This window comes from Haemorhous mexicanus, chromosome 2 (genome assembly GCF_027477595.1).
Source record: "Haemorhous mexicanus isolate bHaeMex1 chromosome 2, bHaeMex1.pri, whole genome shotgun sequence".
Classification (NCBI taxonomy): Eukaryota; Metazoa; Chordata; class Aves; order Passeriformes; family Fringillidae; genus Haemorhous; species Haemorhous mexicanus.
Window position 1 is genome coordinate 113,692,444 of NC_082342.1, and position 17,872 is coordinate 113,710,315.

General features: G+C 39.8%; 1 protein-coding gene across 7 annotated transcripts in view; it reads left to right on the top strand.

The window, feature by feature from the left end:
- Positions 1-17,872, top strand: part of SYTL5 (synaptotagmin like 5) — an 80,177-nt gene that overhangs the window by 49,903 nt on the left and 12,402 nt on the right. For 2 of the 7 annotated variants that reach the window (XM_059839960.1, XM_059839961.1), the window contains exons 7-13: positions 2,019-2,148; positions 3,844-3,973; positions 5,787-5,893; positions 9,764-9,868; positions 13,589-13,654; positions 14,658-14,836; positions 16,077-16,179. In XM_059839960.1, the coding sequence (XP_059695943.1) occupies positions 2,019-2,148; positions 3,844-3,973; positions 5,787-5,893; positions 9,764-9,868; positions 13,589-13,654; positions 14,658-14,836; positions 16,077-16,179 (820 nt within the window). The remainder of the gene's footprint in view (positions 1-2,018; positions 2,149-3,843; positions 3,974-5,786; positions 5,894-9,763; positions 9,869-13,588; positions 13,655-14,657; positions 14,837-16,076; positions 16,180-17,872) is intronic. The other 5 variants (XM_059839963.1, XM_059839964.1, XM_059839965.1 and 2 more) reach the window with 5 other exon arrangements.

Below are 17,872 nucleotides of genomic sequence, written 5' to 3' on the forward strand. Positions count from 1 at the left end.
ATATGCCTTATGCTGATGGTGACAATCTTCTTGATTTCTTTTTGATAATTTGATTTCTTTTTATTTTCCACTGGGTACTGCAGCACCCACCAGCCAATGCAGCTTTCAAGCTAGTTTTCTTTAATCCTTCCAGTTCACAAATTTTTTTTTCCACTAAGCTTATTAGACCTTCTATATCCCAGCACACTCATACCTGACTTCTATAAGACCAGAAGTAGAAGTTTTGCCCATTTTCTGCATTTTCATTGAATAGAGATGTGTGAAGGATCTAAGAGACAAAACCTCAGGAATCTGGTGTCCATGCTGCTTAATGCTGAGTTTATGCAATATTAGTAGCTTTCTCTGAGAGCTTACCAGGATAAGGACAAAGGGATGCTTGTGAGAGGTCTGTGCAGCTCTTTATGAGTGCCAGACTACAAGAAAGTTATCATGCAGTTAACCATAAATGAAGCAAAATAATTTTGTTTGGGTGGTGGAATTCAGCACCTGATAGACTCTCTGCACAGATCTAGGAGTAAAGACAGCTTTTATGTTTGATTGTATTGCTTCACTTTCACATAAATAATCATTTTCTAGCTGTTTCCCAGAGCCAGAGTGCAAGACTTGTTAAATTAGGGGTATTGAGTCATTATGACAACTTCTTCTCTACTTGCCATCTCATTCTCACCTAGTGAAATTGGTGTCCTGTGTCAAAGCCCAGAGCAACTGGTAGTATTTCACCTACCAGCAGGGAGACCAAGAGGGAATTCTTATTCTTTTTAAACATTTCTGTTTAAGAGAAGATGTATTGAGCTGGGAACAGGGAAACCCAGGCCATGAATTCACCTCTTCTCCTGGTTTATTTCTATTCCAGCAAAAACGTTTACTGCTGAATGCTGTGAATGTTTTTGCTGCTGAATGAATAGGAGGCTTCATCAGGTCAGGATATTTCTAGGAGAAATAGTGTGGGAATTTAAGGCTTATTTACACAGGCACTCCACCCCACTGTACTCAGGTCTTTTCTACCACGAGAAGCCTGGCATAGTCACAACACCATTTTTCCATTGTCTACTTAACATGTATAAATTGTGTCAAATCTCTCTCTAATAGCAGACTGAGATAAGAACTAAGGACACATTTTTAAATATTTTTTTGCTGTTTGAAAAGTTTTAAAAAGTGCAACAGATTACCCTTTCTATCCCTTGATGTTCACATGGGTTTACCAGTATTTTCTAACAGAAAATGTTCTGTGGAAAAATTTTCACCTGTTGTGATGTTAGACAGAAACTGGGGTCTGGTATGCTGGTCACAGATGATTTTTTTTTATCACTTTTACTAATGTGAAATCTCCAAGAAGACCTGTCCAACCTTCCTAAATTTCTACACTGGTTGAAAGAGTCTGGTTTGGGTCAAGAGTCATAACTGGACACCAAAAAACCACATTACCAAAAAACCACATAGAAAGAGGACAGTGAACAAGTGGGTATTTTTCTGCAGATAGATAGATACATAGATGGATGGAAAGGTGGATGGATGGATGGATGGATGGATGGATGGATGGATGGATGGATGGATGGATGGATGGAGACAGATACACAAGGATTTTAGAGTTTCTGGAGAGTGTTGGCATTAAATTGGCTGTAGAAGTGTCCAGAGGTGACATGTTACTGCAGTTTCCCTTTACACCAGTGGCACAGCCTGGTAGGAATGGCTGCAGGAGCTCTCTCTCCTCCTGCTGGATGTGATTGCAGTGTGGGTCAGACAGGGACAAACACAGCTCCTGCAGCCTGGACAAGAGCTGCCCATTTGGGCCATCTGCTGTTCTGCTAGAAGCACTGAAAATACTTGTAGACTTGTATGTGTAAAGCAATCTTAATCCACCTTTGCCTGTGTTTTTTCTTTCCAGGTGGTCCCCCAGCCCATCAGGGCCCTGTTACTCTCACAAAGTTAGCACAGCACTTTCCTTGCAGTGGTTTGCTAAATGAGCTGCCTGGCTTTGCTCAGAGCAATAACCCTTCCCTCCTCTGTCTCCACTGCAGAGGCAGCACGCTCTCCCTGGGCAGCAGCAGTGCAGGGGCTGCTGCAGGACATGCAAGGGGCAGAGGCAGCACTGCCAAGGCTTCCCTGGCACGCTCTCCCAGGCGCAGCATGACCGCGGATTGCAGCGGGGTAAGGGCGGCGCTGGGCTGGCTCCGGGCACCAAACGGGGGCACTGGGCTGGATCTGCCCTGGGAGCTTGGTGTGCAGCACAGCAAGGGCGTGTGCTATTCACATACTCTTTGAATAGAGAGAGACATAATTCTCTCTCCCAGTATTTTTCCTGGGGAAGACAGTGAGAAAGCTCAGAGAGAGAAGAGAAAACAAATCTTATCTCTATTGGCTGCAACTGCTGTTTGGCACGTGTGGAATGTGTTATGGAGATTGTTTACCAAAAGGGATTTGTTAATTGGACTCTGCTGATGGTGGTTTGGCCTGATTGACCAGTTAGGTCAAAGCTGTGTCATGACTGTCTGAAAAGGTCACGGGTTTTTCTTTAGTACATTAGTAGTATAGTTTTAGTGTAGTATAGCATGTAGAATAATACAGTATAGCTTAATAAAGCAATTGTTGAGTCAACTGAAATCATGGAGTCATTGCACCTTATTCCTCTGGCTGGGGTTGACTCTGCTTCGATAAGGATGAGCCTGACAGAGAAAGTCTGATTTCTGCCTCAGTTCTGCTGTGGAGATCCCTACCAGAGCAGAACTCCTCATGCTCTTATCAGTGACATGTTTTTTGGTTTGGCGGGCGTTTCTCTTTTGCCTAAAAATTGCTGTGGATGTCCAACATTAGAAAATGAATTACAGATTCTGAGCTGGGAGGCACAAGGGATGGGAATAAGCATTTTTGGCACTTTGGAGCCTTGAGTAAGTGCTGTAAAATAAGGATGTGACTTTCAAGCATGCACAATCTAGCATTCTCCCACTGACTTCTAAGGGGAATTTTGCAAGTCCAGCACTTGCAGAAAATCAGGCCAAACTGATTTTAGTTTTTTTCTGGATTTCAACACTGGGCTTTGCAAAAATTATTCCATAACACAAAATGTGTGATAAACACGTTATCAGAACAATTCCTCTCACATGCTGTTAGACCTCTTTGGGGGGTATTTACCATTAAAGTTTGGAGAAAAGATAGAACAGTGTGTAGATTAGAGCCCTATTGAACACATCAATTTTCTTTCTAACTTCCAGATACTTGGTCTAATATGTTGTCTTTCCTAATAAAAAAAATAAGTAAGTGTATATGAAGAGAAGTTTTGGGAGCTGTAAATAAATGAATAGTTGTTTCATTTATATTCTTGTCAGCACATAGACTGACTTGTTTTCAAGTGCATTAGATTTGTTTGAAAAATCCATTTAATTTAGATGGAGTTATGTTATTAGCTTTTCTTTTACAGCTAGGCAAGAGGTCATAATGATATCAAGGATACTGGCATCATTTGATTAGTCCAGGTGCATTTGGTTTTGCCCTTGCTGAAGTCATTATGCTAGTACAAAACCCATAGGTTTTGTCTTTTATTTCTTTTTTTTTTCCTGATTTCTGAGCTGAGTGAGCATTAATAGATTTGAGTGTTTCTTTTCCCTGATACTTTACTCTGATTCTTCAGCTGCAAACTCAGAATGTAAGCAAGAATTTCATCTTTGTGCTAATTTTATGCATCATCAGTGCTAAGCAAAGCAGATTAGACTGGAATCTAAATATATTCAGTAATAGACTGGGTGTTAAAGGGATTCTGGAATCTAATAGAAATTATGCTTTTATAAACTAATAGTGAATAAACTTATATTTTGTATTTATGGTTTGTGCATTTTTCCTCTTGGGCAGGACACAGGCTTGGAAAATGGCATGATTATTCCAGCAAGTGAAAGTGTACCTGAAGATTTAGTAAAGAAGCACTGCAGGAAACCATCTGGAACACCTTCCATTGCAGTTTCTAGGATATCTTTGTCATCAGGCAAGTATTAAGTGTTTTCCTTCTTTCTGGCAGCCTTTATTATCACAGGATTATGCCCATTCTTGTGACTCCTCTCCTTTTGTTCTTAAAACATGTTGGAGGACCAACTGTTAGTTTCATAAACTTGTTCATTCTGAAAACACTTCCCTTTTACTAATCAAGTCCATACCCCTTCACAAGTTTTACATTAAAAATAGGAATCTTTACCCCAGACACATTGGTACAACATCATTTTTAGGTAAATCACATTCTCTTCGAGTTGTTACAAGATTTCATTCACAACTGCATGTTGTTCAATCATTCTCTGTGTGTCCCCCTGTATGAAATACTACCTGTATATAATATCACTCTGCTGCTGCCATTACGTTTCACACCCACTTTGCCCAGAAACAAATTTGGGAAACAATATGTGGTCAGAGAACAAGTCCCTCACAGACTTCTTGTCTGTTCATTTTTATATGGGATGCTCTGAATGAGTCAATCCATCTGTAATTTACCTCACTTCATTGGAGGCTGGTAGGTAGAAAGGGCTTACACAGGAAGGTGCTGTCACAGCCACTTTGCAGTAGTGGATGGAAATCCTCTTTTCCTCTCTGAAATGGGAGGCAGGAGCATCCTGCACTCTTCTGCTTCCCCCAGGCACTCAGTCAGCCTCCTGCAGGGCTGATGGGGTGGGTTTGGGTGTACAGGCTACTCTCTGAAGCACAGCAGGACTCCCTCTACTGCAGCTGGATTTAGCCCAAAGCAGAAACCCAGAGGTGCATCCCACAGAGTTAATACGAGGAGGCAATGTTCTTTACCTCAGACATTTCAGCTTGAAAGTGTCAGAGTTTCCTTGAGAGTATTGTCCAGTGCAGCTCCAGGCAGAGATGTTACAGACAGCTACTTATGAAGTAAAAATTCTCCTGTTCCTGCTGCCCTACAAAATAGAAGCTTTCCTGGTAGATAAGAACTGACCTCCTGTTACCAAAGCAGATGGATGCTGAGCAAAACTACAGGAAACTTGGGAACAGGCCTCAGACTCTGCATTTATCTCTTTAGCAAAACTCAAAGGACATTAGGCTCAGGAGAGTGACCTTTCCTGCCACATCAGCCATAGAGCTGGTAGAAGATGAACAGTTAAAAACCTTTCAAATTCCAACCTGCAGGATCTGAAAGTACTCTCTTCCCCCTGTTCTCTTTCCAAATATATTGAAACAGTCACACAAAAGACTTACATGGGGAGGACTAAGAGGCCTTGGAGAAAGATTTTCAATGTCTTATGCTATAGAGTGGATGAGAGATCTGTAGGACTGAGAGAAACTGCTGGAGCTCTTGAAACTTTTTATTTCCTCCTAATTTCTGCACCAGGAACCCTGCTAATGACAGAAGTACTTCCTACTTCCATCTGTATCTCTAGGTGCTATATTCCGATGCAGATTCTGGGGAGATTTTAGTGGTGGTGGTAGATGTAGCCATCACTGTGAACACTTGGACGGTGGGTTTTGCAACATTCCAGGTTTGCAGGCCTACCAGAGAAAGTCAAAATCTTGATGATCCATGGTATCATCCACAGAAGACATTCAGAGTAGATAAATAAATAGTAAAGGGGTTTAATTATTGCCCAGAAGGCTGAGCAGTATCAGAAAGCATATTTCTTTCTCCATTTATCATAGTGATGTTCAGTTGCCATAGATTTGACAGATAATTAAAATATTGTTTTAACTTTTTTTGTTAAAAAAACTATTGGGGTTGGGACAATACTTGCATGGAAGATGACATGGAATATTTCTGTACAAACTATAGCCAACATTTAAATTGTTTTGTTTCCCAGACCGTAGCAGATCTGAGATAGATTTGAGTGAATCTTTCTCTGAAGGAAATGAGGACACCCTGAGCATAAGAAGCAAATCTGTACCTAGTGCCTTAGATCAGGAACTGGTGAGTTATAAATATGGAAATGTTCATCTGGTGGAAATTATTTGTTTGGACCAATGAAATCAGGACTGTACGTGTATCTATATAAAATGTGGGTAAGGCAGGACATTCTTTCAGGGATATTTAATGAGTTTTTTAATAGTGTTATCCTCTGAGTGTGTTTGGTGTACAGTGATTTCAATGAACAGTCATGGTTCCAATTTGTTGTTAATTTGCTGGGTGTTTGAGTTCACAGATGAAAGAAACCTAGCCTGAAAATAAATTCCAGGCACTAAATTGCACATGCTCCAAAATTCTGCTAATTCATATTTGCATAAAATTTAATTTTGATGCTGAGAAAGTTCATAGTTTAAAGGCTTTAACCTCTGTCTGGTTTGGTTTTCCATTTTTCTGTATTTTTAGCAGGAAGATCCAACTTTCTCTTTTGACAGTGTTGCTTGCCTCATCTTCCTGGTGACTATTCCATAGATCTCCATGCCTTTTTTTGTGTATTCTCTGGGCTGCTTTTCCTGAAGTGATTCACAACTTCCATCTCCTCTTATGCACATATCCAAGATAGGCAATCTGCAGATGTGCATCAGTGCTATAAAAGAACATCCAAGCTTTTTAATCATACATGAGGGGGGGAAATGTTATTTAAATAATTCTTCATCTAATCACAGTTTATTCTAAAGTTTCCAAATGTGTGTTGGTAGCTGATGCATTTTGCCTGTTGTCATAGTCCCACCCTTCCATCTGCTCTTTCCAGAAGAGCATTGGCCATGGCAGATGTCTCCCCTTCCTGAGATGTTGAAATTTGAGTCTTGGTAGAAAACCATGTGATGGGATTTCCATCTTTTCTTGGATTAGTAGCAGCCAGAGAATGTGCCTGCAGCGTAGCTTTGGGTCAATCTTTGAGGAATTAACAAAAGACCTTCTGTGTCTCAAGTGTTGGGGGAAGAAAAACTTCAAAAAAAGTGGCTTATTTTAAAATTGTAATAAAGAAAAAGGATGTGTTCTTTATTAAGAAGCTGGAAAATAATGCAGAAGAAAAGCACAAAATAAAAAAATGCAGACTTTATATTCTCTATATCTGTTCTGTGCTCTAATTGACTGTGACAACTTAGATATATTTCTCTGAGGCAGCTGCCAGAGATGACAAATCCAGAGAAGTTTTCCATTCCCTGTTTGAATTTTCTCTTCCTAATCAGAGATTTTGCTTTGTGTTTCCTTCTTGCTGACTCTGAATAAAATTTCAGATTGCATCTCTGCAACTCTGCAGCTTCTTTGCTAGCAGAGGACACCTCTCTTGTGGCACAACCTTGATTTAGCTGCTCTGGGGTCTGGTGCTAATTCCCCTTTAAAATTCATTCATAACAGGAGTCACAGTTCTCTGGTTTTACCCATATCCTCCCTTTCTCTGCCTTATGAAATGAATTGATTGCATTCATCAACTTTTGTGTTACCATATTCATTTAGGGTAGTTTGTCTCACAGGAGTCCTTCAGAGTCTTGTCCCATATTCATTATGGATGCAGTGGTTTGAGGTAAAAGCTGTATTCCTGCTGGAATTTAGTTTATTTGATGTAAGAGACAAGAAGAAAGGTATCTGATGATGGTAACAACAGCTCCTGCAGCCTGAAAAAAGCTGGAGCTGCACCTCCTTCTCCTCCAGCTGAGGTCCTTCAGTGTCCTATTCCTGGGTGGTGGGAGATGCCACATGTCAATAGGATATGCAGATTGCTGGAATTTATCAGCTGAAAGGAAGGGAAAAGGCTTTTAGCTACTTTGCTCCCACCTTTATCAGGGAAACCCATTACCCATACAGAGAAATCAGCTGGAAAACTGAATGGATGTTTTGCTTCTCTAATTTAGTATTGCTTTTGATAATGAAAAGGGACAAGCCCCAAAACCCACATGGTGTGGTACAGATTTATCACGGAGCATGGGGAAGCAGCTAAATCCAGGGTTGTGTTGAAATGCAAGCACATTTCCAGAGAGGTGTGTGTTGAACTCCTGACCAAGTAGTTTTCATTGCATGCTCAGCTGCTTTTTTAGGAGTAATTGGATGATGTGAATTTTGTAGCCCCCACTGGAGACCATGAAATTAATATCCTACTAGCTCCAACTTTACAAGCTAATAATAGCAACCAATTACATAGTTGCAATTCTGTAGCAACTCCTGAGAAATGTAATCCTTGTGGTGCAAAATAAATTAAGAGAGAAAGGTAAACATTAACCTTTCTTTTTAAGTTTCAGATTTCTGCTTGCAGGCAGAAATTGGGATTCAGCACTTGTTGGGGCTCCGTGAAGCAGTGTTAGAATATGAGGGTCTGGACCTGAAACACCCCAATCTGAAAATGTTGCCTTACTTTTTCCCCCTCTCTGTTTAATTATTTTGCAGTAAAAATGTAGCATTGTTTATTTTCGAGTTTACTGGTATGCATACAACAGTGTAATGGAAAGAGTTTTTCAGGTATTGAATTTCTTCTTCCGACTCCATAGGCAAGTAAGAAAATTGTATTCTTGTTCCAAATTTAAAACTAGACTATATCACCTGACATCTGATCTTAATGAGGAGAACAGAAATTACAGGTGGAGTGGTTTGTTGGGGTTTTTTCGTTTGTTTATTTCAGGTTTCTGGGAGATTTTACTTTTGAATGATTCAGTTGTCTGTCTCCCTGAAGTAGCTTGCTCTGTTGTGTCTAGGTCTCCAAGGGTTTTTCCTTTCATTTAGCTTAAGGTATCTATTATTTCCTCTTTTTTTTTTTTTTTCCTGTGGGGGCACTAACAGTGCCTTCAACAGATTAGAAAGAAAAGAGACCAGCAGAGCAAGCTCATGGTAGGAACATGAAACCAAGTGTTTTCTTCAGTATGTAAATTTTGGTGATAACTTGTTCTGATTTCCCTCTGCTCAATATTACATATGCAGTAACAACTGGAAAGCAGTAATGGAAAATCACTTTTAGGTGCTTTCATATCAGTTCAGTCACTGGAGCAAAGGAGAAGAGATGTAACAGCCAGTTTTATGTAAAGTATGGCAAATGTGCTGCAAATTTTTTTATGTAAACTGTGAATTCAACTCTCCAGCAGCATTTCTGCCTGTTCTGTTTTTGCTGATTAGCACAAAGTCTTTGAGACTCCTGAATTTGAATACAGTATTTCTCTGGTTAGCTTCAAAGAGTGAGAGCAACTAAGCAATGAGATGGGTGAAAAGGTGGGGTTTTTATAGCTGCAAAGCAGATGTAAGGAACTTGAAATTCTGACTTCCATTAAATTTAAAAACAAAGTCTTTCACAATATGCCTACCATAAGGCTTAGGGAAACACTGAGATTTCCAAGCTATGCCTAACAGGATTATAATCACCTGCTGGCATTTTTTCCTGTTATTTAAAGTAAAAGTTAAGAGTCCCATTAGGATCATCAATCACATCTAAAGATTTGCTTTAGATTTTATTTCATTGCTGTGTTTAAATGAGCAATTTTTTCTGCATATAGGTTAAAGATGCTAAACTTCAGTCTTGCTTATTAAAACTCAAGCACCTATATGAAGCTGTGCAATTCCTGATTTTCCACCTTTTTATTATTAATACAATACAGAAATTTAACTAATTTTAAAATGCTTATCAACTGGCTTGATATAAGACATGAAGTGTATGTGTGAAGATTTTCAGTTCTTTAACAACTGAATCCTGAAACCACAGCTGTCTCTCCCCCTTATGCTCTGTTTCTGTGCAAAGATGTGGAAAATGTGAACCAAAATTCCTTTACAGAACCGAATTTGAGTGCATCCAGCTCCATCTTCCTAAAGTGGAAAACTTGTGAACCAAAATTGACAGAGGCTGAGCAAATACAGTGCAGAACACAACAACTAAAATGCCTGTTTGTCATTTAGGGCTATCTGGATGAAACAGAAGAAGATATTGATGACATAGTGGCCTCTTGTTATCCAAGAAAGCATGAACATATGACAAGTGGATTATCAACAGTAAGATCTTGGGTAGAAAACATTCATTGTCCTTCCACAAAAGACCATATTTCCCCCAGAAAGGAATTTATTTCATATCTCTTATCACATTCATCTTTCATTCTACACTTGAGAAACATCTTTTAACATTCAGATAGACTTTCTATTATATTATTAATGATGCTCAAAGCTAAAATGCTGTTCTCTGCAGGGCATGGAAAGAGAAAGCTATTTTGCATGCTCATTAGCAGACTTCCTCATAGGCTGGGGTTCTTTTCAAAAGGTGTTTGCAGTGTGTGACTGCCCAGCTTTGCAGAGGGCACTTGATCTTAATTAAATTGAAACAAAGAGAAGGCTGTGGAGGTTGGAGGGGGAGGTTCCTTCTCAAACTGCTCTCTGATCCTTTAGGTCCTTGGGACACAAACATTTGTCTGTGTTTGCACATATCCCACTTCCATGGAATCACTGTCCATCCCCCAGCTCAGTTTCTCTCATTCTTCATGGCATGACTCCTATGCCACCCACATCTGGAGAGTATTTCCCTTTACTGCTGGGGAGAGGTGCTTGGGGATTATGTTGGTGACAATAAAGGGGTAGCTGCACCAGATGGTAGCAACAAAAGTGGTATAAGAAGGTTCTGCTGTTGATTATGCAGTCTGTTAATCACTGGGAAAGAAAATAGATAATAAAAGCAGCCTTTGACATGTCTAGTTTATTGCTATCTGCTGTGTACCTCATTTTTGGGATCTGTGGGCAACTGATAATATCTTCAGAGAGTCCTCTCTGGCCACTCTTCTTTATGGCTTGTGTCTGAGAATAGCTCTAGACTGCACAGAGCTGCAACAAACTCTCTGTAGAGAGTGTGAGTGCTGAAGAGAATGAAGAAAGACGAGTCTGAATACTAAAAGGGGGGAGAAAATTATTGTCTTTGACAATAGCAAAGAGCTGTTCTCTCTAGATTGCACCCCCATTAGTCTCTGTGCAAGCAAGGCCAAGGGAATCCTCAGTGAAGCTCTTGATCCCAAAGAAATGGAGCTGGCTGAACCTAAGCTCACAGAGCATTTGGATGTCTTAGGTCTGGCTGTTCCAGACCATTTTCCTCTCTGTTTTTTGCTGTTCACAGGAGCAGACACACCACATCAGGCCTGAGCACCTGCAGTGGTGCACACTGGGCTGATTGCACCCACTTAGCCCAGGCTGGCAGTGACCCACAGCCTCCAGGGCTTGGTCCCAGGGATTTTATAGACAGAATGAGTTTCATTTCCTCTGAATATTGGTAGGAGGGGTGCAGGGGCTTAAGTGTTTTCTCTAATTAAGGAACTGCATTTAGAGATGCTTGTCTCTGTGCTTCAGGCAGCATGCTGTCCATGTGCTGGGTTTTGTCCTTTGCTGTAGATTTCCCTCTGACCTTTCTCTCAAGCAAAGTGCAGCTTTTCCAGGGCTGTAGGTTTGAGATAGTCTCACATCTCAATGCTCCCATTTCTCCTTATTCACCATGACATGTTTTTTAATGTCACTGCATGCAATGTTAATGGCAAAGTTATGAATGGCCAACAGCTTCTCCCTGCCAGAGAAGGGCAATTTTACAGGTTCATTTCTTTATTCCCCTTAAGTGTGTTGCTAACATTTTCCCATCATATTTTTACCTTCACTTTGATTGTTTTAAGCCTTTGAGCCTGCTTGCACAATATATTTTTTATCTATCTGTCAAATGACTGTTAACTATTGAGTCAGATTGAAATAATGTTATTAATGAACAGTAGACTCATAACTGTATGTTTTTTCTTCCCTTTCCCTCCCTTTCCTTTCCCTCCCTTTTTGTTTCTTTTCTTTCTTGAATTTGAAATAAGTATGGCTAGTCTTACAATGAATATTTGAGGAAATGAAAGAAATATCACAAAGGATAAAATACACTTGAAATCTACCTGCAACCTGAATGAGCAAAAATGGAAGTGGAAAGTGACATTGAAGAGAAACTGTGTCTCATTGTTAGTCTTTTATTTTGTGTTTTCCCAGTGCTATTGCATGTACTGTGTTAAAAATTTTAAAATTTAGTTTTCTCTTCAACCTTCATCCTCCACATATTTATGTGGTGCTGTCAAGACCCACCACATCAGTGAGACTGAAATGTTCCAGTGCTTTACTGCAGCAAGAAGATATGATGCAAAACAAATATAATTCTTAGTGAGGTATCAAAATGAGACTCTGTGTCCTTCATATGTTGTTTGCTACTTACTAAGCAGGAATATGAGTATTTTTCTTTGGGATTTTACATTTAGTGTATGCAATATCCAGAGTCTGGGAGTGGAGGTCAAAAAGTGAAGTTTATCAAATTTTACTGAATTTGTATAATATCCTTCATGTTTGGCAAGCAATTCAGAAATTGTGTTTGCATAAATTCTAGGGTCAGGTGCCATCTATTTCTTTCAGACCTTCTAGCATGGCTATTTTTTTACCCCAGCCATTTATCCCTTGCTGCCTGCTTTCATAAAGATTGAGGAAAAAAGTATTTAGATTAGAGAGAGAAGTATTTGGAGTAGAAAACAACTCATCCACCTCCTTTTATTGGTATTACCTTGAGTTTTTTTCTGAAGTGGGCATACAAATTGTTGCAGGGATAATTTAGGCATTTTTAGCACATACTGGAGTGGTTAAATCTCTAACAGTGTAAAAAGATATTTTTACATATTTTAGAGGTGGAAATGTATAAATGGTAAAGGCTGGAATTTATCTCAAGGCATGTTAGAAATTGGAGGAAATATGTCACATTGCTTGGTATGTGTTGATTATTCTCCAGTAATTTTAACCAGTCCAGTTAATGAAATTCCAGACAATTATTAAAAGGATTAAAAGCACAAGCATTTTTCTTTCTTTTTTTTTTTTCTTAATTAAGGATAAAGCCAGCCAGCATAAATACATCAAACCCACCTTTTTTTTTTTTTTCTGTTTATTTTTCCTACATGGGGAATAAAATTAAATTTGTGGGTAATAATTGCTTATGTAAATAACACTTTTTCCTGTCTGTTGTTGTTTACCACATTGACACAGAACTGTTTATCCCTTGAGCCTCCTGTGCTGCAGGGGCCTTGGGCAGGCTGCTTGGAGAGCTGGCTTTTGTCACAAACCCATTCTTTCATGTGGCCCTTTCCCTGGACTGTGCCCTTCCCTGCAGCTGGCAGAGAGGGATCAAGACACAGTTGGTGAGATCCTGCTCTGCCAAGCAGAGGAGGGAAAATGTCTCCTCCCATATTGAATTACCTTTTTTTTTTTCCCAGAGAGTGACATGTTTCAACATTTTAGTGCAATTGTCATCTGTTCTTATGAACTCCACAGAGAACCTGACCTTTCTTACAAAGGCACTGATGCTGCAAACAGGGGAATTCTCAGATTTTGACTGGCTTCAGGGAGGAGTGAAATGCACATGTAAACGAGAACAAATCCAATGTAATCCAGTGTGAATCCAAACCTGCTGAGCTACTGTTCTAAAACATAACTTGTTTATTTTGATACAGAGATGACCTCATTTCTATGTAATTACTTTGAGCCATGCATCCTTCAATGCTTGGGGTGTATGGAGGACACAGCATTTCTCTGATTTGGTGATACCTTTTTCTTGCTTCCTCACTTTGGCTTTGCAATACAAACTTCCTCTACCTTTCCATATAGATAAAGATTTCTCACTGCACTTACTCTTTCTTATTGCAGCAGTCTAATGCTCTTTTCTCTTGATCTTTTGCACTGCCTTCTTTAAAGAACTCCCCAGAAGGTTCTGACAGAAAATGGACATATTTAAATGTTCCTGAAGCAGATGGTGACACTGTGAGTTCTCCTGAATCCTCTGCTCTAGCTTACTTTTAAGGTTTCTCTCTCCTTTCTCCCTTTTTGTTGAAGACTGTACCTGGGTGTCTTGCAAGGTTCCTGTGAGTCAGAATTTAGGTGGTTATATATGTTTTGGAGCAATTTTATTCAATGACTCAAAAGGAAAGGCATGCCAGATTTCTCAAATGCTTTTGGTTCTGGCAGTGTGCATATTTCTCCAGGTTTCTTTAAAAGATATTCAGTTTTTTCCTAAGTATAAACTTTTGGAAGAGGGAATCCTCATAGCAGTACTCTGCATTTTATGAGTGTGAAGGAAGAGGGATTGAGGGATGATACATTGTGCTGTAGCAGAAAAAATTTTGTTGTTATTGATAAAATTTTTTGACTTTACCAAATATGCAGAAATGGGGTAGGGGTTGAATTTTGCTCCTTCTTTTAGAATTGTTAATGAGAGACAGGTGCCACTTTAAATAAATATGGTTTTATACTATTTGCATTATGGGAAGCATCCTTGTGAGTTTCCCAAGGGCTTTGTCAACAGATGTCTTATGAGACTCAGTAAAAATGAGGTGACCAGCTGAGCCAGAGAAGGGACTTTTAAATTTTTTTTTTCTGCTTGGAACTTACATGAGCTTACAATTTATGTAGCCTGTATGATCTTCAGTTCATACATTCAATAAAAGGTGGTAATTTAGACTCAGTTATGTTAATAAATAGGTTTGACTCTTGCATGGAAAAACATCTGTCTAGACATTTAAACTACTATTAACTACAGTTCTTATTACCTTCACATCAAATCATGGCAATTCTATTCCATGATGTATCTGTTTCCATAGCAAGTCCTAAAAAGTGTGACAGTATTGCAAGGCTGTAGATTTACAAAAAACAAAAAACAAAAAACAAAAACAAACAAACAAAAAAAACCCAACAAAAAAAAAAGCAGCAGATTTTGGGAAGGAGTAGAGTGTTTCAGCCTCTGAGCCCTTTTCCTGTTCCCCTCCAGACGAGCATTAACAGCATGGTGAGTGTTTACAGTGAGACTGGTGACTATGGCAACGTGAAGGTCAGCGGGGAAATCCTCCTCAATATCAGCTACATCTACAAAACAGGGGCCCTCAACATCCTGGTGAGGAGCTGCAGGAACCTGGCCATTGCAGATGAGAGGAAGCAAAGGACTGACCCGTAAGCACTGAGAATTTCCTTCAGCTCTGCTGGGGTGTCCCCTGCACATCCCACCCTGGCTCTAACCAGGGCTTGGGACTCAAGCCTGGAAATTCACAGGATCCAGTTGGTACAAGAAGCATTTTGGTGTTGGCTGGGTTTAGGTTCCCTGTGGGAAGGGCATTTCATGTGTGCTTCTTAAGGCAACATGCACCTCTTCTGGGGAAACAGTAAGATTATTTAAATTATCAACCTGTTTGATAGTAAAAGGGAAAAAAGTGTGAAGGAATAGACAGGCAGCATCGAGTTCCTTTTACTTCTGTAATCAAAACTGAAGTATATGAGAGGAGTGATGTTCTGGAGGCAAGGATTAATGGAAATAACTTTGTTTTCATGGGCCCATATACTCACTTTGCAAGTACCATGTTTTCACAGAATTCACAGAATCACTGGGTTGGAAGAGACCTTCAAGACCACTGAGTCCAACCCATCCCTAACACCTCAACTAAACCCTGGCACCCAGTGCCACATCCAGTCTGTTTTTAAACACATCCAGGGATGGTGATTCCACCACCTCCCTGGGCAGACCATTCCAGAACTTTATCACTCTTTCTGTAAAAAACTTCTTCCTAATATCCAACCTATATTTCCCTTGGCACAGCTGTAGACTGTGACCTCTGGTTCTGTCAGTGCTGCCTGGAGAAAGAGCCCAGCCCCACCTGACTGCAGCCACCTTTCAGGGAGTTGTAGAGAGGGATAAGGTCACCCCTGAGTCTCCTTTTCTCCAAGCTAAACAACCCCAGCTGTTTTCTAAGTTTCTCATCATAGTTTTCATTATAATATGTAAACTCTCTTATCAGAAAGTAACAATTAACGTCTCTAATCATGACTGATCTGTGGAATATAAATTACAAAGTTTTTAATTATCTTGTGGTTTTAGTGTGTATCTTGTCATATGTCACCAGTTGGTAATCATATGTGGCAAAAGGGAAATTGTTAGGAAAGCTTGTTCCATTTCTGAGGATAAACAAATTAATTTAGCTCTGCCTTTTGTTATTCTGATCTTATCTGATTTACACCACCATGTTTGTAGGAAAGGGCCGTACCTCTCCACGTTTTGCATATCCTCTGCTGTGTGTTTACACTCTTCATAGTGCAAAAATCGATTTCCTCATGTGTGTTGCCGATGCAGCAGTGTCAGGCCTTTGCTCAAACTGGTCATTTTATACTCCTTGCTAACGCTCTGCTCCTTGCTCTGCAGCTATGTCAAAGCCTACCTTCTGCCGGACAAGTCCCGCCAGAGCAAGCGCAAGACCAAAATCAAAAGTAACAGCACCAACCCGGAATTTAATGAGACACTGAAGGTGAGAAGAGTCTCTCTCTCTCAGGCTCTGATGAATGTTTCACTTGTGCTCACAGGTATTTTCTATTTGTGTTCCAGTACAGGGATTAGAGCTCGGAAGAAATGCCTCAAAAGGGAAGGTGTTTAAGCAAAAGCATCTAGCAAACCTATGAGTTGCAATTCATGGCTTTCAGCAGTGAGGAAGTTTTGTTTGGTTCTCTCCTTTTTGGTTAAAAATTCCATTAGTTTCCATAGGTCTCTTTCAAAACTGTTGATGTTCCCATCTAGCCTGAGCTTAGAGTTGTTAAAAGCACCTTAAAGGATTTATATGCCTGATGCTGAAACAAAGCTAGATTAGAACTTCCTGTCTAACGGATTTAGAAGAGAAAATAACATTTTGAATTAAGATCTGAATTCTTCTGGGAGTCTTAACTTATTTCTAAAGCAGAACTAACTTTGATAAGAAATGTTAGCCTCTGCTTCACTATTTGTCTTCTTAAAAACCTATGAAGTTCATTTTGTGTTGCAATGGGCTTGAGGAGACAGTGCCCACAGCTCTCTCCTTCCCTGCCCTTTGCCCACCCCACCAGAGAGGCTGAACTCCTCGGAGCTGCTCACGAGCTGCTCGTTCACCCCCCTGGCTCTGTGGGGCAGGTGGGAATGGGGGGGTTGCTGCCCCTTCACTGCCTCTCTGGCACCCTGTGACCTCAAGGCTCCTGATGATTCCCTTTCCCACCCACTGAAAGGAGTTATCCAGCAGGCTACCATGAAACCAGAAACTCCTTTTAGTTTCTCCTGATTTTTTTGGTTTTTTTTTTTAAATTTCAGTTACATTTTAAATAAGTTTCCCATAATAGAAGCAAATAGATGTTCCCTGGCTGGTGTAATTGGCTTGGCCTGGCCACAAAACCATTTTGCAGGCACACACACTCAGTCTGGCCATGCTGCTTGCCAAGGGAGAGACTTTTTATAGCCTCATTTTTAAATGGTATAGAGTAAAATTAAGGCTTGCCTGAACTGGGAAAAAGTAAAATATTAGACTTTATTTATCAAGTAATTATAGCACTAAACATAATTGTAGGGTGAAGATAGGACATAAAAATTTCTCAGAAATACGGATTATAACAAATGTGTGAAGATAAGGAAGGGTTTTTCATCTCAACTGAAAATCCTGTTAATTAAAAAAGAAAATAAAAATAATTAAATCTCTGTTGTATCTTCCCTCTTTGACTTTTACTCCATTGTTGCAGAATATGAGGTTTCTCACAGTGGAACAGTTGGAATCTAGGGTTGGGCACTGTAGATATATCTGTACATAATTAGCCAACTGGCCTGGCTGGTTCAGCTTTTGGACAGTACTTGTCCATGTCCAGATATGGTTCCTGATGCAAAAATAAGACCTCTGGGTTTCTTCAGCTAACACTAGGAGAAGGGTGAATATCAGGGAAATAATGGGCTTTCTGCTAAAAGTAGAGTGTGTAGAGCCAGAATTCCAGATGTTTATAATTTCCTGTGTATTTGCTAAACTACAATGCTAGTCCTTTAATAGCTTTGATGTATTAAAACCTCTATGTGAGTTTTTTAATAGCTTTGATGTATTAATACCTAGATGTGAGTTTTTGAATAGCTTTGATACATCAAGAGATAGACATGAGTTTTTGAATAGCTTTCAAACCCAACAATGGTTACTGATAGGCTCAGTGCATGCCTTGCAG